The sequence below is a fragment of the Salvelinus alpinus genome, chromosome 2, assembly GCF_045679555.1.
Source record: "Salvelinus alpinus chromosome 2, SLU_Salpinus.1, whole genome shotgun sequence".
Taxonomy (NCBI): Eukaryota; Metazoa; Chordata; class Actinopteri; order Salmoniformes; family Salmonidae; genus Salvelinus; species Salvelinus alpinus.
This window is the reverse complement of record NC_092087.1, coordinates 892,960-919,149: the sequence shown is the minus strand read 5'-3', so window position 1 is coordinate 919,149 and position 26,190 is coordinate 892,960. Positions and strand designations below refer to the sequence as shown.

At 47.0% G+C, this 26,190-nt stretch overlaps 1 protein-coding gene across 1 annotated transcript in view; it reads right to left on the bottom strand.

The window, feature by feature from the left end:
- stab1 (stabilin 1) overlaps nucleotides 1–26,190 on the bottom strand; it is a 336,738-nt gene that overhangs the window by 114,492 nt on the left and 196,056 nt on the right. Inside the window, exons 33-41 of the mRNA XM_071364529.1 lie at nucleotides 18,314–18,448; nucleotides 16,904–17,032; nucleotides 9,551–9,604; nucleotides 9,179–9,292; nucleotides 6,594–6,679; nucleotides 6,320–6,429; nucleotides 3,678–3,773; nucleotides 2,735–2,780; nucleotides 2,161–2,237 (exon numbers count right to left, since the gene is read on the bottom strand). Of these exons, the coding sequence (XP_071220630.1) occupies nucleotides 2,161–2,237; nucleotides 2,735–2,780; nucleotides 3,678–3,773; nucleotides 6,320–6,429; nucleotides 6,594–6,679; nucleotides 9,179–9,292; nucleotides 9,551–9,604; nucleotides 16,904–17,032; nucleotides 18,314–18,448 (847 nt within the window). The remainder of the gene's footprint in view (nucleotides 1–2,160; nucleotides 2,238–2,734; nucleotides 2,781–3,677; nucleotides 3,774–6,319; nucleotides 6,430–6,593; nucleotides 6,680–9,178; nucleotides 9,293–9,550; nucleotides 9,605–16,903; nucleotides 17,033–18,313; nucleotides 18,449–26,190) is intronic.

Sequence of the window (26,190 nt, the reverse complement as noted above, 5' to 3'; positions counted from 1 at the left end):
CATCTACACTTCAATCAGTGTAGATGAAGGGGAGGAGACGGGTTAACGCAATATTGGGAAGGTGTTCTTAATGTTTTGTACTCTCAGTTTATACTAATATTTAAGATATACAGTAAATAACAGAGTCATAGCCAGAAATAGTCCTCCCATTTTAGGTGACCAAAAGTATTGGGACAAAATCATGTGTATATTTGTATATGCCTACAGAAAGTATTCACATCCCTTTACTATTTTCACATGTTATTGTATTACAGCCTGAATTTAACATTGATTCAATTGAGATGTTTTGTCACAACACGCAATACCACATAATGTCAAGCGGAACTTCGATTTTTTCCCCCACAAATTAACATAAAAAATTTAAGCTGAGTATTCAAGTGTTCAACACCTTAGTTAAATAAGTTCAGGAGTGAAAATATGCTTAACAAGTCACATAAGTTGCAAGTCACTCTGGGGGCAATAATCCACGCAGGAGGCCTTGTGCCTTTCGGTAGGCCATCATTGTAAATAAGAATTTGTTCTTAACTGACTTGCCTAGTTAAATAAAGGTTAAATACCAAGAAATAAAACATGAAAATAATTTTTCAGGGACTCACTCTGTGTGCAATAAATTATTTTTGAATGACACTGACCTTAGATATCTCTGTTTTCTTATATTTTGGTTAGGTCAGGGTGTGACTAGGGTGGGTACGCTAGTTTGTATGTCTAGGGGTGTTGTATGTCTATGGGTTTTGTATGTCTATGTTGGCCTGATATGGTTCCCAATCAGAGACAGCTGTTTATCGTTGTCTCTGATTGGGGATCATATTTAGGTAGCCATTTTCCCTTTTGTGTTTGTGGGATCTTGTTCTATGTTTAGCTGCCTGTCTTTCAGTCAAGCAGTGAATTTCAAACACAGATTCAACCACAAAGACCAGAGAGGTATTCCGATACCTCGCAAAGAAGGGCACCTATTGGTAGATGGGGTGAAAATACAAAAAAAAACAGAAATTGAATATCCCTTTGCACTTTGGTAAAGTTATTAATTACACTTTGGATGGTGTGTCAGTACACCCAGGCACTACAAAGATACAGGCGTCCTTCCTAACTCAGTGGCCAGAGAGGAAGGAAACCGCTCAGGGATTTCACCAAGAGGCCAATGGTGACTTTAACACAGTTACAGAGTTTGATGGCTGTGAGATGAGGAAAATGAGGATGGATCAACAACATTGTAGTTACTCCACAATACTAACCTAATTGACAGAGTGAAAAGAAGGAAGCCTGTACAGAATTTAAAATATTTCAAAACATGCATCCTGTTTGCAACAAGGCACTAAAATATACGGCATAAACATTTGGGAGAGCAATTAACTTTTTGTCCTGAATACAAAGTGTTATGTTTGGGGCAAATCCAATACAACATATTACTGAGTACCACTCTCCATATTTTCAAGCATAGTGGTTACTGCATCATGTTATGTGTATGCTTGTAATCATTAAAGACTGTGGAGTTTTTCAGGATAAAAAAAGAAACGGAATGGAGCTAAGTACAGGCAAAATCCTAGATGAAAACCTAGTTCAGCTTTCCAACAGACACTGGGAGAATTCACCTTTCAGCAGGACAATAACCTAAAACACAAGGCCAAATATACACTGGAGTTGCTTACCAAGAAGACAGTGAATTATTCCTGAGTGGCCGAGTTACAGTTTTGACTTAAATCTAGTTGAAAATCTATGGCAAGACCTGAAAATGGTTGTCTAGCAGTAATCAACAACATATTTGACAGAGCTTGAATAATTTAGAAAATGGTAATGGACACAATCCAGGTGTGCGAAAGCTCTTAGAGACTTACCCAGAAAGACTCACAGCTGCAATCGCTCCCGAAGGTGCTTCTACAAATGATTGACTCTGGGGTGTGAATACTTATGTAAATGAGACATTTCTGTAGTTCATTTTCATTAAATTTGCAAACATTTCTAAAAACATGTTTTCACTTTGTCATGATGTTGTATTGTCTGTAGATGGGGAAGAAAAAAATCCCTTTAATCGATTCTGAATTCAGGCTGTAACACAACAAAATGTGGAATAAGTCAAGGGGTATGAATACTTTCGGAAGGCACCGTATACATCCATAATCTGAATAGTCCTTCTACCAAATACAACAGTAAAGTGTTAGAGACCTGTGCAGACGGTTCCGTTGCCTGTGAAGCCTGCAACACATTGGCATGTAGGGCCCTCTGCCTCCTTGGGATTACAGCTGAAACACACACACACAACTGAAGATCAATCATCAATCACCTTTTGATTGAATGACTCATGTCAAAAGTAATGCACTATATATTGTGTGACCTCTAATTCTCCGGTCTTATCTGTTGTCCAGAGTGATCTTAGGCATGCTCCATCTAATTCTCCTCTCCCTCTCTTTCTCTCTGCCCCCCCCCCCCTCCAGGAGGACCTGAGCCCTAGCACCATACCTCAGGACTACCTGGTCTGACTCTTCTCCCCTCCCCATGTACTCTTATAATCTTCACCCGGTACAGCCAGAAGAGGACTGACCACCCCTCGGAGCCTGGTTAATCTCTAAGTTTCTTCCTAGGTTCTTGCCTTTCTAGGAAGTTGTTCCTAGTCACTGAGCTTCTGCACGTGTGTTGATTTGTCTTCTGGGTCTTTGGGGTATAGCACTTTGTGACAACTGCTGATGTAATAAGGACTTTATAAAATAAATATGATTGATAAAGGGAATAGGGTGCTTACTTTGCATTTTCATCACAGATTCCGCCACAGGCGTCAGACACGATCTCTACACACACACAGAGAGAGAGAGAGAGAGAGAGAGAGAGAGAGAGAGAGAGAGAGAGAGAGAGAGAGAGAGAGAGAGAGAGAGAGAGAGAGAGAGAGAGAGAGAGAGAGAGAGAGAGAGAGAGCGTGAGCTGAACGTGTCTTACCACAAATGGAACCCTGTTTCCTATACAGGGCAATACTTTTGACCAGAGCCCATAGGGAAGAGGGTAACATATGGGAGTTGGTCCGACAGTACTGTACATACCCTCTCCCACCATATGGGCCCTGGTCAAAAGTAGTGCACTACATAGGGAATAGGGTTCCATAGGGCTCTGGTATAAAGTAGTGCACTACATAGGGAATATGGTTCCATAGGGCTCTGGTATAAAGTAGTGCACTACATAGGGAATAGGGTTCCATAAGGCTCTGGTATAAAGTCGTGCACTACATAGGGAATAGGGTTCCATAGAGCTCCGGTATAAAGTAGTGCACTACATAGGGAATAGGGTTCCATAAGGCTCTGGTATAAAGTAGTGCACTACATAGGGAATAGGGTTCCAAAGGGCTCTGGTATAAAGTAGTGCACTACATAGGGAATAGGGTTCCATAAGGCTCCGGTATAAAGTAGTGCACTACATAGGGAATAGGGTTCCATAGGGCTCTGGTCTAAAGTAGTGCACCACATAGGGAATAGGGTTCCATAGATCTCTGGTATAAAGTAGTGCACTACATAGGGAATAGGGTTCCATAGAGCTCTGGTCTAAAGTAGTGCACTACATAGGGAATAGGGTTCCATAGAGCTCTGGTATAAAGTAGTGCACTACATAGGGAATAGGGTTCCATAGGGCTGTGGTATAAAGTAGTGCACTACATAGGGAATAGGGTATCATTTGGGACATAGGACTACAGTACATACCCTTGGAGCAGTTGACTCCTCTCCAGCCTTTGTAGCAGACACACCTCCCGTTTCCTGTCACTCCATCCAGACACTTCCCATGAGCACAGCTGCACTCTGACCAGTATAACACATGTTGGTGTAACATAGTTAGCACAGCTGCTCTCTGACCAGTATAACACATGTTGGTGTAACATACGATTCCATCCTCTAAAGTCGGTGAATATATTGTGGTTGTATGTGTGTTTTGTATTATCTAACAGCCAGTCAGTCAGCCAACCAGTCAATCAGCCAGTCAGCCAGCCAGTCAGCCAGCCAGCCAGTCAGTCAGCCAGCCAGCCAGTCAGTCAGCCAGTCAGCCAGTGAGTCAGTCAGCCATTCAGCCAGTCAGTCAGCCAGTCAGCCAGCCAGTCAGCCAGTCAGTCAGTCAGTCAGCCAGTCAGTCAGTCAGCCAGTCAGCCAGTCAGTCAGCCATTCAGCCAGTCAGCCAGTCAGTCAGTCAGTCAGCCAGCCAGCCAGTCAGCCATTCAGCCAGTCAGCCAGCCATTCAGCCATTCAGCCATTCAGCCAGTCAGCCAGTCAGTCAGCCAGTCAGTCAGCCAGCCAGTCAGCCAGTCAGCCAGCCAGCCAGCCAGCCAGCCAGCCAGCCAGCCAGTCAGCCAGTCAGCCAGCCAGTCAGCCATTCAGCCAGTCAGCCAGTCAGTCAGTCAGCCAGCCAGTCAGCCATTCAGCCAGCCAGTCAGCCAGTCAGTCAGTCAGTCAGCCAGCCAGCCAGCCAGTCAGCCATTCAGCCAGTCAGCCAGCCAGTCAGTCAGTCAGTCAGCCAGTCAGTCAGCCATTCAGCCAGTCAGTCAGCCAGTCAGCAAGCCAGTCAGTCAGTCAGCCAGCCAGTTAGTCAGCCAGCCAGCCAGCCAGTCAGCCAGCCAGCAAGTCAGCCAGCCAGTCAGCCAGTCAGTCAGACAGTCAGTGAGTCAGTCAGTAAGTCAGTCAGCCATTCAGTCAGTCAGCCAGTCAGTCAGTCAGACAGTCAGCCAGTCAGTCAGACAGTCAGTCAGACAGTCAGCCAGTCAGTCAGTCAGCCAGTCAGACAGTCAGCCAGTCAGTCAGACAGTCAGCCAGTCAGTCAGACAGTCAGTCAGACAGTCAGCCAGTCAGACAGCCAGTGAGTCAGTCAGTAAGTCAGTCAGCCATTCAGTCAGTCAGTCAGTCAGCCAGTCAGTCAGACAGTCACCCATTCAGCCAGTCAGCCAGCCAGTCAGTCAGCCAGTCAGCCAGTCAGTCAGTCAGTCAGCCAGTCAGTCATTCAGTCAGTCAGCCAGTCAGCCATTCAGCCAGTCAGCCAGTCAGTCAGACAGTCAGTCAGCCAGTCAGTCAGTCAGCCAGTCAGTCAGCCAGTCAGTCATTCAGTCAGTCAGCCAGTCAGCCATTCAGCCAGTCAGCCATTCAGCCAGTCAGTCAGCCAGTCAGTCAGCCAGCCAGTCAGCCATTCAGTCAGCCAGTCAGTCAGTCAGTCAGTCAGTCAGCCAGTCAGCCATTCAGCCAGTCAGTCAGCCATTCAGTCAGCCATTCAGTCAGCCAGTCAGTCAGCCAGTCAGCCAGTCAGTCAGCCAGTCAGTCAGTCAGTCAGTCAGTCAGTCAGCCAGTCAGTCAGCCAGTCAGTCAGCCAGTCAGTCATTCAGTCAGTCAGCCAGTCAGTCAGTCAGCCATTCAGTCAGCCATTCAGTCAGCCAGTCAGTCAGCCAGTCAGCCAGTCAGTCAGCCAGTCAGCCAGTCAGCCATTCAGCCAGTCAGCCAGTCAGTCAGCCAACCAGTCAGCCAGTCAGTCAGCCAGTCAGCCAACCAGTCAGCCAGTCAGTCAGTGAGTCAGTCAGTAAGTCAGTCAGCCATTCAGTCAGTCAGTCAGACAGTCAGCCAGTCAGTCAGACAGTCAGTCAGACAGACAGTCAGCCAGTCAGTCAGTCAGACAGTCAGACAGTCAGACAGTCAGACAGTCAGACAGTCAGTCAGACAGTCAGTCAGACAGTCAGCCAGTCAGACAGCCAGTGAGTCAGTCAGTAAGTCAGTCAGCCATTCAGTCAGTCAGTCAGCCAGTCAGTCAGACAGTCAGCCATTCAGCCAGTCAGCCAGTCAGTCAGTCAGTCAGCCAGTCAGTCAGCCAGTCAGTCAGCCAGTCAGTCATTCAGTCAGTCAGCCAGTCAGCCATTCAGCCAGTCAGTCAGCCAGTCAGTCAGCCAGCCAGTCAGCCATTCAGTCAGCCAGTCAGTCAGTCAGTCAGCCAGTCAGCCATTCAGCCAGTCAGTCAGCCATTCAGTCAGCCATTCAGTCAGCCAGTCAGTCAGCCAGTCAGCCAGTCAGTCAGCCAGTCAGCCAGTCAGTCAGTCAGTCAGTCAGTCAGTCAGTCAGTCAGTCAGTCAGTCAGTCAGTCAGTCAGCCATTCAGTCAGCCAGTCAGTCAGCCAGTCAGTCAGCCAACCAGTCAGCCAGTCAGCCAGTCAGTCAGCCAGTCAGCCAGTCAGCCATTCAGCCAGTCAGCCAGTCAGTCAGCCAACCAGTCAGCCAGTCAGTCAGCCAGTCAGTCAGTCAGTCAGCCAACCAGTCAGCCAGTCAGTCAGCCAGTCAGCCAGTCAGCTAGGATCAGGCCTGTATACAGTGTATATAATATACCTGACTTGCAGTCCTTGCCGTAGCGTCCCGGTTCGCAGGTCTCACAGGCTGTCCCATGGAAACCCTCGTTGCAAAGACACTCCCCAGTCCCTAGGTTCCCATCCTTACACCTGCTCATAGAAACACAATGAACAGAATGAACCTCTGACCATGGCAATTTGACTGGAAAACTCATGGTCACGTTCAAAATGGCCGTCAGATAGTCCTCCTATTATGGCATTCTTCACATGAGTGGGGACGGCTGTTCTCCTCATTGTAGTTGTGTGGACCGTACCTTCCGTTTCCTGAGCACCAGTTGTCCAGCTCCCCAGGGCATTTAAAACAGTAGTGACCAAAGTATCCCGGGCAGCACGAGTGGTCCTGCAACACAGGAGACAGAGCTCGTCAGAGGGGGCGTCTCCAAGTGGCAGCCTATTCCCTATATAGTGCACTACTTTATACCAGAGCCCTATTGCACCATATATAGTGCACTACTTCAGACCAGAGCCCTATAGCACCCTATTCCCTATATAGTGCACTACTTTAGACCAGGGCCCTATTGAACTTTATTTATTCATACATGATAAACTGGTTTTATTATCTCTTTTGGCTGTGTTGTTTGTTGTGTATATTACATTTCTGAGTTGTGGAAAACAATTTCCTCTCAGGGGCAATAAAATTAATCCTCCTGTATTATACAACCCAGGAGAATCCTGCTGTATAATACAACCCAGGAGAATCCTGCTGTATAATACAACCCAGGAGAATCCTGCTGTATAATACAACCCAGGAGAATCCTCCTGTATTATACAACCCAGAGAATCCTCCTGTATAATACAACCCAGAGAATCCTCCTGTATAATACAACCCAGGAGAATCCTTCTGTATTATACAACCCAGAGAATCCTCCTGTATAATACAACCCAGGAGAATCCTCCTGTATAATACAACCCATGAGAATCCTCCTGTATAATACAACCCAGGAGAATCCTCCTGTATAATACAACCCAGGAGAATCCTCCTGTATAATACAACCCAGGAGAATCCTCCTGTATTATACAACCCATGAGAATCCTCCTGTATAATACAACCCAGGAGAATCCTCCTGTATAATACAACCCAGGAAAATCCTCCTGTATAATACAACCCAGAGAATCCTCCTGTATAATACAACCCAGGAGAATCCTTCTGTATAATACAACCCAGGAGAATCCTTCTGTATAATACAACCCAGAGAATCCTCCTGTATAATACAACCCAGGAGAATCATCCTGTATAATACAACCCAGAGAATCATCCTGTATTATACAACCCAGAGAATCCTCCTGTATTATATAACCCAGAGAATCCTCCTGTATAATACAACCCAGGAGAATCCTCCTGTATAATACAACCCAGAGAATCATCCTGTATAATACAACCCAGAGAATCCTCCTGTATTATATAACCCAGAGAATCCCCCTGTATAATACAACCCAGAGATTCCTCCTGTATGAAACCACCCAGAGAATCCTTCTGTATAATACAAGCCAGAGAATCCTCCTGTATTATATAACCCAGGAGAATCCTGCTGTATAATACAACCCAGGAGAATCCTGCTGTATAATACAACCCAGGAGAATCCTCCTGTATTATATAACCCAGAGAATCCTCCTGTATTATACAACCCAGGAGAATCCTCCTGTATAATACAACCCAGAAAATCCTCCTGTATAATACAACCCAGAGAATCCTCCTGTATTATACAACCCAGAGAATCCTCCTGTATTATACAACCCAGGAGAATCCTCCTGTATTATACAACCCAGGAGAATCCTCCTGTATAATACAACCCCGAGAATCCTCCTGTATAATACAACCCAGGAGAATCCTTCTGTATAATACAACCCAGGAGAATCCTTCTGTATAATACAACCCAGAGAATCCTCCTGTATAATACAACCCAGAGAATCCTCCTGTATAATACAACCCAGGAGAATCATCCTGTATAATACAACCCAGAGAATCATCCTGTATTATACAACCCAGAGAATCCTCCTGTATTATATAACCCAGGAGAATCCTCCTGTATAATACAACCCAGAGAATCATCCTGTATAATACAACCCAGAGAATCCTCCTGTATTATATAACCCAGAGAATCCCCCTGTATAATACAACCCAGAGATTCCTCCTGTATGAAACCACCCAGAGAATCCTTCTGTATAATACAAGCCAGAGAATCCTCCTGTATTATATAACCCAGGAGAATCCTGCTGTATAATACAACCCAAGAGAATCCTGCTGTATAATACAACCCAGGAGAATCCTCCTGTATTATATAACCCAGAGAATCCTCCTGTATAATACAACCCAGAGAATCCTCCTGTATTATACAACCCAGAGAATCCTCCTGTATTATACAACCCAGGAGAATCCTCCTGTATTATACAACCCAGGAGAATCCTCCTGTATAATACAACCCAGGAGAATCCTCCTGTATAATACAACCCAGAGAATCCTCCTGTATTATACAACCCAGGAGAATCCTCCTGTATAATACAACCCAGGAGAATCCTCCTGTATTATACAACCCAGAGAATCCTCCTGTATTATACAACCCAGGAGAATCCTCCTGTATTATACAACCCAGGAGAATCCTCCTGTATTATACAACCCAGGAGAATCCTCCTGTATAATACAACCCAGAGAATCCCCCTGTATTATACAACCCAGGAGAATCCTCCTGTATTATACAACCCAGGAGAATCCTCCTGTATTATACAACCCAGGAGAATCCTCCTGTAAAATACAACCCAGAGAATCCCCCTGTATTATACAACCCAGGAGAATCCTTCTGTATAATACAACCCAGGAGAATCCTCCTGTATATTATCTCACCTGCGTCGTCTTGAAACAGTCAATAATGCAGCCAGCCACGGACTTCCTCCTAGATCCCACCCTCTTCCTGTACTTGCAGTTAGACCTCATGTTTTTAGGGTACTCCCTAATGGCCTAAAATACAGGACAACATCATTTACAGAAACACAAAGTAGCTCCACACTAGAGAATATGGGGGAAATGCACATTTGGAATTATCTTTAAGACCAGTGGATACAATGCACTCATAATTTAACAAGGTCAAATGATTCTAATGATCTTCATAGGTCTAAATATATAATAGCAGGAGCAGTGAATAGAAAGAAATGAATAAAGATAAAAAGAGAGATAGAAAATGTTTGTTGTTTATGTTTTTAATGTGTAGAGTCTTACTGGCTTGTAGCTAAGGAAACATCTGGGTTTTTCATCACAGGCTGAGCACCTCCCCTTGGAGAAAGAACAATTAGACAGAAACACACACACCTAGGCACGCACAGCCACCAACGCAGAAACACACACACCTAGGCACGCACAGCCACCAACGCAGAAACACACACACCTAGGCACGCACAGCCACCAACGCAGACACACACACACCTAGGCATGCAGGCACACAGACACACCAACCCACCCAGGCACACCCACCCAGGCACACCAACCCACCCAGGCACACACGTAAAGAGAGAACGTTCCTCTGTAAGATTACTGATACATTTCTATATGAAACAGTTCACCTACATCAGTACAGGCGACTTACTAGTTCACCACCCCTCCTGTCTCCATCCATCAGTACAGCTGACTTACTAGTTCACCACCCCTCCTGTCTCCATCCATCAGTACAGCTGACTGACTAGTTCACCACCCCTCCTGTCTCCATCCATCAGTACAGCTGACTTACTAGTTCACCACCCCTCCTGTCTCCATCCATCAGTACAGCTGACTTACTAGTTCACCACCCCTCCTGTCTCCGTCCATCAGTACAGCTGACTTACTAGTTCACCACCCCTCCTGTCTCCATCCATCAGTACAGCTGAGTTACTAGTTCACCACCCCTCCTGTCTCCGTCCATCAGTACAGCTGACTTACTAGTTCACCACCCCTCCTGTCTCTGTCCATCAGTACAGCTGAGTTACTAGTTCACCACCCCTCCTGTCTCCATCCATCAGTACAGCTGACTTACTAGTTCACCACCCCTCCTGTCTCCATCCATCAGTACAGCTGACTTACTAGTTCACCACCCCTCCTGTCTCCGTCCATCAGTACAGCTGACTTACTAGTTCACCACCCCTCCTGTCTCCGTCCATCAGTACAGCTGACTTACTAGTTCACCACCCCTCCTGTCTCCGTCCATCAGTACAGCTGACTTACTAGTTCACCACCCCTCCTGTCTCCGTACATCAGTACAGCTGAGTTCACCACCCCTCCTGTCTCTGTCCATCAGTACAGCTGACTTACTAGTTCACCACCCCTCCTGTCTCCGTCCATCAGTACAGCTGACTTACTAGTTCACCACCCCTCCTGTCTCCGTCCATCAGTACAGCTGACTTACTAGTTCACCACCCCTCCTGTCTCTGTCCATCAGTACAGCTGACTTACTAGTTCACCACCCCTCCTGTCTCCGTCCATCAGTACAGCTGACTTACTAGTTCACCACCCCTCCTGTCTCCATCCATCAGTACAGCTGACTTACTAGTTCACCACCCCTCCTGTCTCCGTCCATCAGTACAGCTGACTTACTAGTTCACCGACCCCCCTGTCTCCATCCATCAGTACAGCTGACTTACTAGTTCACCACCCCTCCTGTCTCCGTCCATCAGTACAGCTGACTTACTAGTTCACCACCCCTCCTGTCTCCGTCCATCAGTACAGCTGACTTACTAGTTCACCACCCCTCCTGTCTCTGTCCATCAGTACAGCTGACTTACTAGTTCACCACCCCTCCTGTCTCTGTCCATCAGTACAGCTGAGTTCACCACCCCTCCTGTCTCCGTCCATCAGTACAGCTGACTTACTAGTTCACCACCCCTCCTGTCTCTGTCCATCAGTACAGCTGAGTTCACCACCCCTCCTGTCTCCGTACATCAGTACAGGCGACTTAATAGTTCACCACCCCTCCTGTCTCTGTCCATCAGTACAGCTGACTTACTAGTTCACCACCCCTCCTGTCTCCGTCCATCAGTACAGCTGACTTACTAGTTCACCACCCCTCCTGTCTCCGTCCATCAGTACAGCTGACTTACTAGTTCACCACCCCTCCTGTCTCCGTCCATCAGTACAGCTGACTTACTAGTTCACCACCCCTCCTGTCTCCGTCCATCAGTACAGCTGACTTACTAGTTCACCACCCCTCCTGTCTCCGTCCATCAGTACAGCTGACTTACTAGTTCACCATCCCTCCTGTCTCTGTCCATCAGTACAGCTGACTTACTAGTTCACCACCCCTCCTGTCTCCGTCCATCAGTACAGCTGACTTACTAGTTCACCACCCCTCCTGTCTCTGTCCATCAGTACAGCTGACTTACTAGTTCACCACCCCTCCTGTCTCCGTCCATCAGTACAGCTGACTTACTAGTTCACCACCCCTCCTGTCTCTGTCCATCAGTACAGCTGACTTACTAGTTCACCACCCCTCCTGTCTCCGTCCATCAGTACAGCTGACTTACTAGTTCACCACCCCTCCTGTCTCTGTCCATCAGTACAGCTGACTTACTAGTTCACCACCCCTCCTGTCTCTGTCCATCAGTACAGCTGACTTACTAGTTCACCACCCCTCCTGTCTCCGTCCATCAGTACAGCTGACTTACTAGTTCACCACCCCTCCTGTCTCTGTCCATCAGTACAGCTGACTTACTAGTTCACCACCCCTCCTGTCTCCGTCCATCAGTACAGCTGACTTACTAGTTCACCACCCCTCCTGTCTCTGTCCATCAGTACAGCTGACTTACTAGTTCACCACCCCTCCTGTCTCCGTCCATCAGTACAGCTGACTTACTAGTTCACCACCCCTCCTGTCTCCGTCCATCAGTACAGCTGACTTACTAGTTCACCACCCCTCCTGTCTCCGTCCATCAGTACAGCTGACTTACTAGTTCACCACCCCTCCTGTCTCCGTCCATCAGTACAGCTGACTTAGTAGTTCACCACCCCTCCTGTCTCCGTCCATCAGTACAGCTGACTTACTAGTTCACCACCCCTCCTGTCTCCGTCCATCAGTACAGCTGACTTACTAGTTCACCACCCCTCCTGACTCTGTCCATCAGTACAGCTGACTTACTAGTTCACCACCCCTCCTGTCTCCGTCCATCAGTACAGCTGACTTACTAGTTCACCACCCCTCCTGTCTCTGTCCATCAGTACAGCTGACTTACTAGTTCACCACCCCTCCTGTCTCCGTCCATCAGTACAGCTGACTTACTAGTTCACCACCCCTCCTGTCTCTGTCCATCAGTACAGCTGACTTACTAGTTCACCACCCCTCCTGTCTCTGTCCATCAGTACAGCTGACTTACTAGTTCACCACCCCTCCTGTCTCCGTCCATCAGTACAGCTGACTTACTAGTTCACCACCCCTCCTGTCTCTGTCCATCAGTACAGCTGACTTACTAGTTCACCACCCCTCCTGTCTCCGTCCATCAGTACAGCTGACTTACTAGTTCACCACCCCTCCTGTCTCTGTCCATCAGTACAGCTGACTTACTAGTTCACCACCCCTCCTGTCTCCGTCCATCAGTACAGCTGACTTACTAGTTCACCACCCCTCCTGTCTCCGTCCATCAGTACAGCTGACTTACTAGTTCACCACCCCTCCTGTCTCCGTCCATCAGTACAGCTGACTTACTAGTTCACCACCCCTCCTGTCTCCGTCCATCAGTACAGCTGACTTAGTAGTTCACCACCCCTCCTGTCTCCGTCCATCAGTACAGCTGACTTACTAGTTCACCACCCCTCCTGTCTCTGTCCATCAGTACAGCTGAGTTACTAGTTCACCACCCCTCCTGTCTCCGTCCATCAGTACAGCTGACTTACTAGTTCACCACCCCTCCTGTCTCCGTCCATCAGTACAGCTGAGTTCACCACCCCTCCTGTCTCCGTCCATCAGTACAGCTGACTTACTAGTTCACCACCCCTCCTGTCTCCGTCCATCAGTACAGCTGAGTTCACCACCCCTCCTGTCTCCGTCCATCAGTACAGCTGAGTTCACCACCCCTCCTGTCTCCATCCATCAGTACAGCTGACTTACTAGTTCACCACCCCTCCTGTCTCCGTCCATCAGTACAGCTGACTTACTAGTTCACCACCCCTCCTGTCTCTGTCCATCAGTAGAGCTGACTTACTAGTTCACCACCCCTCCTGTCTCCGTCCATCAGTACAGCTGACTTACTAGTTCACCACCCCTCCTGTCTCCATCCATCAGTACAGCTGACTTACTAGTTCACCACCCCTCCTGTCTCCGTCCATCAGTACAGCTGACTTACTAGTTCACCACCCCTCCTGTCTCCATCCATCAGTACAGCTGACTTACTAGTTCACCACCCCTCCTGTCTCTGTCCATCAGTAGAGCTGACTTACTAGTTCACCACCCCTCCTGTCTCCGTCCATCAGTACAGCTGACTTACTAGTTCACCACCCCTCCTGTCTCTGTCCATCAGTACAGCTGACTTACTAGTTCACCACCCCTCCTGTCTCCGTCCATCAGTACAGCTGACTTACTAGTTCACCACCCCTCCTGTCTCCGTCCATCAGTACAGCTGACTTAGTAGTTCACCACCCCTCCTGTCTCCGTCCATCAGTACAGCTGACTTACTAGTTCACCACCCCTCCTGTCTCTGTCCATCAGTACAGCTGAGTTACTAGTTCACCACCCCTCCTGTCTCCGTCCATCAGTACAGCTGACTTACTAGTTCACCACCCCTCCTGTCTCCGTCCATCAGTACAGCTGACTTAGTAGTTCACCACCCCTCCTGTCTCCGTCCATCAGTACAGCTGACTTACTAGTTCACCACCCCTCCTGTCTCTGTCCATCAGTACAGCTGACTTACTAGTTCACCACCCCTCCTGTCTCCGTCCATCAGTACAGCTGACTTACTAGTTCACCACCCCTCCTGTCTCTGTCCATCAGTACAGCTGACTTACTAGTTCACCACCCCTCCTGTCTCCGTCCATCAGTACAGCTGACTTACTAGTTCACCACCCCTCCTGTCTCCGTCCATCAGTACAGCTGACTTACTAGTTCACCACCCCTCCTGTCTCCGTCCATCAGTACAGCTGACTTACTAGTTCACCACCCCTCCTGTCTCCGTCCATCAGTACAGCTGACTTAGTAGTTCACCACCCCTCCTGTCTCCGTCCATCAGTACAGCTGACTTACTAGTTCACCACCCCTCCTGTCTCTGTCCATCAGTACAGCTGAGTTACTAGTTCACCACCCCTCCTGTCTCCGTCCATCAGTACAGCTGACTTACTAGTTCACCACCCCTCCTGTCTCCGTCCATCAGTACAGCTGAGTTCACCACCCCTCCTGTCTCCGTCCATCAGTACAGCTGACTTACTAGTTCACCACCCCTCCTGTCTCCGTCCATCAGTACAGCTGAGTTCACCACCCCTCCTGTCTCCGTCCATCAGTACAGCTGAGTTCACCACCCCTCCTGTCTCCATCCATCAGTACAGCTGACTTACTAGTTCACCACCCCTCCTGTCTCCGTCCATCAGTACAGCTGACTTACTAGTTCACCACCCCTCCTGTCTCTGTCCATCAGTAGAGCTGACTTACTAGTTCACCACCCCTCCTGTCTCCGTCCATCAGTACAGCTGACTTACTAGTTCACCACCCCTCCTGTCTCCATCCATCAGTACAGCTGACTTACTAGTTCACCACCCCTCCTGTCTCCGTCCATCAGTACAGCTGACTTACTAGTTCACCACCCCTCCTGTCTCCATCCATCAGTACAGCTGACTTACTAGTTCACCACCCCTCCTGTCTCTGTCCATCAGTAGAGCTGACTTACTAGTTCACCACCCCTCCTGTCTCCGTCCATCAGTACAGCTGACTTACTAGTTCACCACCCCTCCTGTCTCTGTCCATCAGTACAGCTGACTTACTAGTTCACCACCCCTCCTGTCTCCGTCCATCAGTACAGCTGACTTACTAGTTCACCACCCCTCCTGTCTCCGTCCATCAGTACAGCTGACTTAGTAGTTCACCACCCCTCCTGTCTCCGTCCATCAGTACAGCTGACTTACTAGTTCACCACCCCTCCTGTCTCTGTCCATCAGTACAGCTGAGTTACTAGTTCACCACCCCTCCTGTCTCCGTCCATCAGTACAGCTGACTTACTAGTTCACCACCCCTCCTGTCTCCGTCCATCAGTACAGCTGAGTTCACCACCCCTCCTGTCTCCGTCCATCAGTACAGCTGACTTACTAGTTCACCACCCCTCCTGTCTCCGTCCATCAGTACAGCTGAGTTCACCACCCCTCCTGTCTCCGTCCATCAGTACAGCTGAGTTCACCACCCCTCCTGTCTCCATCCATCAGTACAGCTGACTTACTAGTTCACCACCCCTCCTGTCTCCGTCCATCAGTACAGCTGACTTACTAGTTCACCACCCCTCCTGTCTCTGTCCATCAGTAGAGCTGACTTACTAGTTCACCACCCCTCCTGTCTCCGTCCATCAGTACAGCTGACTTACTAGTTCACCACCCCTCCTGTCTCCATCCATCAGTACAGCTGACTTACTAGTTCACCACCCCTCCTGTCTCTGTCCATCAGTAGAGCTGACTTACTAGTTCACCACCCCTCCTGTCTCCGTCCATCAGTACAGCTGACTTACTAGTTCACCACCCCTCCTGTCTCCGTCCATCAGTACAGCTGACTTACTAGTTCACCACCCCTCCTGTCTCCGTCCATCAGTACAGCTGACTTACTCGTTCACCACCCCTCCTGTCTCCATCCATCAGTACAGCTGAGTTCACCACCCCTCCTGTCTCCGTCCATCAGTACAGCTGACTTACTAGTTCACCACCCCTCCTGTCTCCGTCCATCAGTACAGCTGACTTACTAGTTCACCACCCCTCCTGTCGCCGTCCATCAGTACAGCTGACTTACTAGTTCACCACCCCTCCTGTCTCCGTCCATCAGTACAGCTGACTTACTAGTTCACCACCCCTCCTGTCTCCGTCCATCAGTACAGCTGACTTACTAGTTCACCACCCCTCCTGTCTCCGTCCATCAGTACAGCTGACTTACTAGTTCACCACCCCTCCTGTCTCCGTCCATCAGTACAGCTGACTTACTAGTTCACCACCCCTCCTCTCTCCGTCCATCAGTACAGCTGACTTACTAGTTCACCACCCCTCCTGTCTCCGTCCATCAGTACAGCTGACTTACTAGTTCACCACCCCTCCTGTCTCTGTCCATCAGTACAGCTGACTTACTAGTTCACCACCCCTCCTGTCTCCGTCCATCAGTACAGCTGACTTACTAGTTCACCAACCCTCCTGTCTCCGTCCATCAGTACAGCTGACTTACTAGTTCACCACCCCTCCTGTCTCCGTCCATCAGTACAGCTGACTTACTAGTTCACCACCCCTCCTGTCTCCATCCATCAGTACAGCTGACTTACTAGTTCACCACCCCTCCTGTCTCCGTCCATCAGTACAGCTGACTTACTAGTTCACCACCCCTCCTGTCTCCGTCCATCAGTACAGCCGACTTACTCTGACAAATACACACGCACACACACTTACTCTGACCCGTAGGATCACGTCTTGAATGCATCGGTTCTTATGGACCTGTAAGACTTGGGGAACGGCCAGGATCACCCCGTTTCTCGTCTCACTGTGGCTCCCATCCAGCAGAACATCATTGGCCAAAGTCTGAAACACGTATAGATAACAACTCAAATTAGGGCTCTGAAACACGTATAGATAACAACTCAAATTAGGGCTCTGAAACACGTATAGATAACAACCCAAATAAGGGCTCTGAAACACGTATAGATAACAACCCAAATAAGGGCTCTGAAACACGTATAGATAACAACCCAAATAAGGGCTCTGAAACACGTATAGATAACAACCCAAATTAGGGCTCTGAAACACGTATAGATAACAACCCAAATTAGGGCTCTGAAACACGTATAGATAACAACCCAAATAAGGGCTCTGAAACACGTATAGATAACAACCCAAATTAGGGCTCTGAAACACGTATAGATAACAACTCAAATTATGGCTCTGAAACACGTATAGATAACAACCTGAATAAGGGCTCTGAAACACGTATAGATAACAACTCAAATTAGGGCTCTGAAACACGTATAGATAACAACCTGAATAAGGGCTCTGAGGTTTATTACTGGTGATGGTTCTAGAACACACCATTGTTCCTTTAGGTTTATTACTGGTGATGGTTCTAGAACTCACCATTGGTCCCTGAGGTTTATTACTGGTGATGGTTCTAGAACTCACCATTGGTCCCTGAGGTTTATTACTGGTGATGGTTCTAGAACTCACCATTGTTCCTTTAGGTTTATTACTGGTGATGGTTCTAGAACTCACCATTGGGCCCTTAGGTTTATTATTAGTGATGGTTCTAGAACTCACCATTGGGCCCTAGCTAGCTAGATCACGATTCACATATAACTAGCTGATAATTATGAAGTAAAACGTTTGCTTTGTGTATATCGTGTTTGGTTTTGTTTGGTCTCTATTGTTGCCATTGTCCTGGCTGGAAGAAAGTTCAGTGAATGGGGAGGTGAAGCGTGAGGTAATACAGTAGGGAGAGTGCGAGTGCTTCTCTAATATAATGTTTTATGCGTTCTCCACACTCTCGTCCAAACAAGAACGTACTCAAGGGAACGTCCTTGGATAATACACTTGGAGCATGAGAGTGTGGAGCACGGTAGTACGCGTATTGAGAAACCCCTCAGGTGTTACAAAATATTTGAACAGAGCTCGCAAGAATACCGTAGCTCATGGTTACTCATGGTTACCGTAGCTCATGGTTACTCTATGTCAGGTTGTCTCAGGCTGGATCAGTGTAATTATACTGTTATTATTAAATAAATAAAATCAACCAACCAACCAAACAAACAATCAATCAAATCAATAAATCAATGAAACAAACAAACAATTGCCAAATAGTGAATAGCGTACCTCATTGTTCTTGCCCAGGTGGAACATGATCTGGTAGGCCCTCCCAAGTAATGTGTCCTTCACCATCCCATCCCTCAGATGATCCGGGAACAGCTGTTCGTGAAGAATGACGTGGTATTTCAATACCTCTTCACCCTGTTGACAAGTTATCAACGTAGTTATTATGGTACGAGGGCCCGATTCCGACTTAGGAAATTACACACTTTTCTATGCACTTCTCAGTAGTTGGTATTCAGACTGACTTTATGAAGGTGTGTAACGACCGTGGTTCTCTGAATAAATGTAATTCGACCACTGAAAACCCTCTCACTTACTGGCCAACAGATTTTCATGTGGAGTTTTCATTCAATAGGGATTTCAGTATATTTATCTTAAACCATCCCTTTAAGTACGGTGTATCTTTTAGTTAGAATTTTGTCGACAGCCTCACTAGAATATATCTAGAGAACGGGTTCAGAATATTAAGGATAATTTAATGAAAGCCATCTAAATATATGCATTTGAAGACATGGCATATGCCGGTGCAGTGAGATACCCGATGAGTTGGACGATAGTTCTCGGCAATCATCTTGAAAAAACGTATACTTAAAAACTGGAAATCAACAAATCCGCCATCGTTAGACACAATGGGAAAAGTCAAATGCTTTATTATCTAAATGTTGAAATTACGTGGGAGACTGAGAGAAACAAAATGGTGCAGTTTGAGGCCATGTGGTGGAGAGTGATGCGGACGCTGGAGATGGGGGGTGTGAGCAGGTGGGTCTGGACAGGGGTGATGTTTGTGGATGTTTGTGTGCGTTTGTATGTTGTCGTTTGTTTGTGTATGTTTTGTATTGTTAAAAAAATATAATAAATAAAAACTAAAATATACCCCAAAGGATGTATATGCATACTCGTCTCCATTTCAGCACCAATTGTTAGATAAAAATATACTCTGATCTTGAACATTATTTAAGGTTAGGAATGTATTTATGTATCATAAAAAACTGATTTGGAGAGCCTTTAGGCACAAAAGAAAGACAATTGTACTTTGATTAATTCCGAATGGAATGATAATGATAATGTAGACTATACCAACTGAAGGGAACTAACAGTGGATTTACATGGAATGATAATGTAGGCTATACCAACTGAAGGGAACTAACCGTGTAATTAAATGGAATGATAATGTAGGCTATACCAACTGAAGGGAACTAACAGCGTAATTAAATGGAATGATAATGTAGACTATACCAACTGAAGGGAACTAACTGTGTAATTAGATGGAATGATAATGTAGGCTATACCAACTGAAGGGAACTAACCGTGTAATTAAATGGAATGATAATGTAGGCTATACCAACTGAAGGGAACTAACAGCGTAATTAAATGGAATGATAATGTAGGCTATACCAACTGAAGGGAACTAACAGCGTAATTAAATGGAATGATAATGTAGGCTATACCAACTGAAGGGAACTAACAGTGTAATTACATGGAATGATAATGTAGGCTATACCAACTGAAGGGAACTAACAGTGTAATTACATGGAATGATAATGTAGGCTATACCAACTCGGACCAACCTCGGACCATGCCTCAGGACTACCTGGCATGATGACTCCATGCTGTCCACAGTCCACCTGGCCGTGCTGCTGCTCCAGTTTCAACTGTTCTGCCTGCGGCTATGGAACCCTGACCTGTTTACCGGACGTGCTACCTTTCCCAGACCTGCTGTTTTCAACTCTCTAGAGACAGCAGGAGCGGTAGAGATACTCTTAATGATCGGCTATGAAAAGCCAACTGACATTTACTCCTGAGGTGCTGAACTGTTGCACCCTCTACAACCACTGTGATTATTATTAGTTGACACTGCTGGTCATCTATGAACATTTGAACATCTTGGCCATGTTCTGTTATAATCTCCACCCGGCACAGCCAGAAGAGGACTGGCCACCCCTCATAGCCTGGTTCCTCTCTAGGTTTCTTCCTAGGTTCTGGCCTTTTTAGGGAGTATTTCCTAGCCACCGTCCTTCTACACCTGCATTGCTTGCTGTTTGGGGGTTTCAGGCTGGGTTTCTGTACAGCACTTTGAGATATCAGCTGATGTAAGAAGGGCTATATAAATACATTTGATTTGATTTTACTTCACCCCCAAATACACTGGGAAGTCATGATCCCAATATTTTCTTTCTTTCTTTACTTTTTTTCCTTCCTTCCAATGTATCAAGTATGTAGAGTTGGTCTGTCTCAGGTAATCTACCTACCAGGTGTGTAGAGTTGGTCTGTCTCAGGTAATCTACCGACCAGCTGTGTAGAGTTGGTCTGTCTCAGGTAATCTCTACCTACCAGCTGTGTAGAGTTGGTCTGTCTCAGGTAATCTACCTACCAGGTGTGTAGAGTTGGTCTGTCTCAGGTAATCTACCTACCAGGTGTGTAGAGTTGGTCTGTCTCAGGTAATCTACCTACCAGGTGTGTAGAGTTGGTCTGTCTCAGGTAATCTCTACCTACCAGTTGTGTAGAGTTGGTCTGTCTCAGGTAATCTACCTACCAGGTGTGTAGAGTTGGTCTGTCTCAGGTAATCTACCTACCAGGTGTGTAGAGTTGGTCTGTCTCAGGTAATCTACCTACCAGGTGTGTAGAGTTGGTCTGTCTCAGGTAATCTACCTACCAGTTGTGTAGAGTTGGTCTGTCTCAGGTAATCTACCTACCAGGTGTGTAGAGTTGGTCTGTCTCAGGTAATCTACCTACCAGGTGTGTAGAGTTGGTCTGTCTCAGGTAATCTACCTACCAGGTGTGTAGAGTTGGTCTGTCTCAGGTAATCTACCTACCAGCTGTGTAGAGTTGTTCTGTCTCAGGTAATCTCTACCTACCAGCTGTGTAGAGTTGGTCTGTCTCAGGTAATCTACCTACCAGGTGTGTAGAGTTGGTCTGTCTCAGGTAATCTACCTACCAGGTGTGTAGAGTTGGTCTGTCTCAGGTAATCTACCTACCAGGTGTGTAGAGTTGGTCTGTCTCAGGTAATCTCTACCTACCAGTTGTGTAGAGTTGGTCTGTCTCAGGTAATCTACCTACCAGGTGTGTAGAGTTGGTCTGTCTCAGGTAATCTACCTACCAGGTGTGTAGAGTTGGTCTGTCTCAGGTAATCTACCTACCAGGTGTGTAGAGTTGGTCTGTCTCAGGTAATCTACCTACCAGTTGTGTAGAGTTGGTCTGTCTCAGGTAATCTACCTACCAGGTGTGTAGAGTTGGTCTGTCTCAGGTAATCTACCTACCAGTTGTGTAGAGTTGGTCTGTCTCAGGTAATCTACCTACCAGGTGTGTAGAGTTGGTCTGTCTCAGGTAATCTACCTACCAGGTGTGTAGAGTTGGTCTGTCTCAGGTAATCTACCTACCAGCTGTGTAGAGTTGGTCTGTCTCAGGTAATCTACCTACCAGGTGTGTAGAGTTGGTCTGTCTCAGGTAATCTACCTACCAGCTGTGTAGAGTTGGTCTGTCTCAGGTAATCTACCTACCAGGTGTGTAGAGTTGGTCTGTCTCAGGTAATCTACCTACCAGCTGTGTAGAGTTGGTCTGTCTCAGGTAATCTACCTACCAGGTGTGTAGAGTTGGTCTGTCTCAGGTAATCTACCTACCAGCTGTGTAGAGTTGGTCTGTCTCAGGTAATCTACCTACCAGGTGTGTAGAGTTGGTCTGTCTCAGGTAATCTACCTACCAGCTGTGTAGAGTTGGTCTGTCTCAGGTAATCTACCTACCAGCTGTGTAGAGTTGGTCTGTCTCAGGTAATCTACCTACCAGGTGTGTAGAGTTGGTCTGTCTCAGGTAATCTACCTACCAGTTGTGTAGAGTTGGTCTGTCTCAGGTAATCTACCTACCAGGTGTGTAGAGTTGGTCTGTCTCAGGTAATCTACCTACCAGGTGTGTAGAGTTGGTCTGTCTCAGGTAATCTACCTACCAGCTGTGTAGAGTTGGTCTGTTTCAGATAATCTACCTACCAGGTGTGTAGAGTTGGTCTGTCTCAGGTAATCTACCTACCAGCTGTGTAGAGTTGGTCTGTCTCAGGTAATCTACCTACCAAGTGTGTAGAGTTGGTCTGTCTCAGGTAATCTACCTACCAGCTGTGTAGAGTTGGTCTGTCTCAGGTAATCTACCTACCAGCTGTGTAGAGTTGGTCTGTCTCAGGTAATCTACCTACCAGGTGTGTAGAGTTGGTCTGTCTCAGGTAATCTACCTACCAGTTGTGTAGAGTTGGTCTGTCTCAGGTAATCTACCTACCAGGTGTGTAGAGTTGGTCTGTCTCAGGTAATCTACCTACCAGTTGTGTAGAGTTGGTCTGTCTCAGGTAATCTACCTACCAGGTGTGTAGAGTTGGTCTGTCTCAGGTAATCTACCTACCAGGTGTGTAGAGTTGGTCTGTCTCAGGTAATCTACCTACCAGTTGTGTAGAGTTGGTCTGTCTCAGGTAATCTACCTACCAGGTGTGTAGAGTTGGTCTGTCTCAGGTAATCTACCTACCAGTTGTGTAGAGTTGGTCTGTCTCAGGTAATCTACCTACCAGGTGTGTAGAGTTGGTCTGTCTCAGGTAATCTACCTACCAGCTGTGTAGAGTTGGTCTGCCTCAGGTAATCTACCTACCAGGTGTGTAGAGTTGGTCTGTCTCAGGTAATCTACCTACCAGCTGTGTAGAGTTGGTCTGTCTCAGGTAATCTACCTACCAGGTGTGTAGAGTTGGTCTGTCTCAGATAATCTACCTACCAGCTGTGTAGAGTTGGTCTGTCTCAGGTAATCTACCTACCAGCTGTGTAGAGTTGGTCTGTCTCAGGTAATCTACCTACCAGGTGTGTAGAGTTGGTCTGTCTCAGGTAATCTACCTACCAGCTGTGTAGAGTTGGTCTGCCTCAGGTAATCTACCTACCAGGTGTGTAGAGTTGGTCTGTCTCAGGTAATCTACCTACCAGCTGTGTAGAGTTGGTCTGTCTCAGGTAATCTACCTACCAGGTGTGTAGAGTTGGTCTGTCTCAGATAATCTACCTACCAGCTGTGTAGAGTTGGTCTGTCTCAGGTAATCTACCTACCAGCTGTGTAGAGTTGGTCTGTCTCAGGTAATCTACCTACCAGGTGTGTAGAGTTGGTCTGTCTCAGGTAATCTACCTACCAGTTGTGTAGAGTTGGTCTGTCTCAGGTAATCTACCTACCAGGTGTGTAGAGTTGGTCTGTCTCAGGTAATCTACCTACCAGGTGTGTAGAGTTGGTCTGTCTCAGGTAATCTACCTACCAGTTGTGTAGAGTTGGTCTGTCTCAGGTAATCTACCTACCAGCTGTGTAGAGTTGGTCTGTCTCAGGTAATCTACCTACCAGCTGTGTAGAGTTGGTCTGTCTCAGGTAATCTACCTACCAGGTGTGTAGAGTTGGTCTGTCTCAGGTAATCTACCTACCAGTTGTGTAGAGTTGGTCTGTCTCAGGTAATCTACCTACCAGGTGTGTAGAGTTGGTCTGTCTCAGGTAATCTACCTACCAGTTGTGTAGAGTTGGTCTGTCTCAGGTAATCTACCTACCAGGTGTGTAGAGTTGGTCTGTCTCAGGTAATCTACCTACCAGCTGTGTAGAGTTGGTCTGCCTCAGGTAATCTACCTACCAGGTGTGTAGAGTTGGTCTGTCTCAGGTAATCTACCTACCAGCTGTGTAGAGTTGGTCTGTCTCAGGTAATCTACCTACCAGGTGTGTAGAGTTGGTCTGTCTCAGATAATCTACCTACCAGCTGTGTAGAGTTGGTCTGTCTCAGGTAATCTACCTACCAGCTGTGTAGAGTTGGTCTGTCTCAGGTAATCTACCTACCAGGTGTGTAGAGTTGGTCTGTCTCAGGTAATCTACCTACCAGGTGTGTAGAGTTGGTCTGTCTCAGGTAATCTACCTACCAGTTGTGTAGAGTTGGTCTGTCTCAGGTAATCTACCTACCAGCTGTGTAGAGTTGGTCTGTCTCAGGTAATCTACCTACCAGCTGTGTAGAGTTGGTCTGTCTCAGGTAATCTACCTACCAGGTGTGTAGAGTTGGTCTGTCTCAGGTAATCTACCTACCAGTTGTGTAGAGTTGGTCTGTCTCAGGTAATCTACCTACCAGCTGTGTAGAGTTGGTCTGTTTCAGATAATCTACCTACCAGGTGTGTAGAGTTGGTCTGTCTCAGGTAATCTACCTACCAGCTGTGTAGAGTTGGTCTGTCTCAGGTAATCTACCTACCAAGTGTGTAGAGTTGGTCTGTCTCAGGTAATCTACCTACCAGCTGTGTAGAGTTGGTCTGTCTCAGGTAATCTACCTACCAGCTGTGTAGAGTTGGTCTGTCTCAGGTAATCTACCTACCAGGTGTGTAGAGTTGGTCTGTCTCAGGTAATCTACCTACCAGCTGTGTAGAGTTGGTCTGTCTCAGGTAATCTACCTACCAGCTGTGTAGAGTTGGTCTGTCTCAGGTAATCTACCTACCAGGTGTGTAGAGTTGGTCTGTCTCAGGTAATCTACCTACCAGTTGTGTAGAGTTGGTCTGTCTCAGGTAATCTACCTACCAGGTGTGTAGAGTTGGTCTGTCTCAGGTAATCTACCTACCAGTTGTGTAGAGTTGGTCTGTCTCAGGTAATCTACCTACCAGGTGTGTAGAGTTGGTCTGTCTCAGGTAATCTACCTACCAGGTGTGTAGAGTTGGTCTGTCTCAGGTAATCTACCTACCAGTTGTGTAGAGTTGGTCTGTCTCAGGTAATCTACCTACCAGGTGTGTAGAGTTGGTCTGTCTCAGGTAATCTACCTACCAGTTGTGTAGAGTTGGTCTGTCTCAGGTAATCTACCTACCAGGTGTGTAGAGTTGGTCTGTCTCAGGTAATCTACCTACCAGCTGTGTAGAGTTGGTCTGCCTCAGGTAATCTACCTACCAGGTGTGTAGAGTTGGTCTGTCTCAGGTAATCTACCTACCAGCTGTGTAGAGTTGGTCTGTCTCAGGTAATCTACCTACCAGGTGTGTAGAGTTGGTCTGTCTCAGATAATCTACCTACCAGCTGTGTAGAGTTGGTCTGTCTCAGGTAATCTACCTACCAGCTGTGTAGAGTTGGTCTGTCTCAGGTAATCTACCTACCAGGTGTGTAGAGTTGGTCTGTCTCAGGTAATCTACCTACCAGCTGTGTAGAGTTGGTCTGCCTCAGGTAATCTACCTACCAGGTGTGTAGAGTTGGTCTGTCTCAGGTAATCTACCTACCAGCTGTGTAGAGTTGGTCTGTCTCAGGTAATCTACCTACCAGGTGTGTAGAGTTGGTCTGTCTCAGATAATCTACCTACCAGCTGTGTAGAGTTGGTCTGTCTCAGGTAATCTACCTACCAGCTGTGTAGAGTTGGTCTGTCTCAGGTAATCTACCTACCAGGTGTGTAGAGTTGGTCTGTCTCAGGTAATCTACCTACCAGTTGTGTAGAGTTGGTCTGTCTCAGGTAATCTACCTACCAGGTGTGTAGAGTTGGTCTGTCTCAGGTAATCTACCTACCAGGTGTGTAGAGTTGGTCTGTCTCAGGTAATCTACCTACCAGTTGTGTAGAGTTGGTCTGTCTCAGGTAATCTACCTACCAGCTGTGTAGAGTTGGTCTGTCTCAGGTAATCTACCTACCAGCTGTGTAGAGTTGGTCTGTCTCAGGTAATCTACCTACCAGGTGTGTAGAGTTGGTCTGTCTCAGGTAATCTACCTACCAGTTGTGTAGAGTTGGTCTGTCTCAGGTAATCTACCTACCAGGTGTGTAGAGTTGGTCTGTCTCAGGTAATCTACCTACCAGTTGTGTAGAGTTGGTCTGTCTCAGGTAATCTACCTACCAGGTGTGTAGAGTTGGTCTGTCTCAGGTAATCTACCTACCAGCTGTGTAGAGTTGGTCTGCC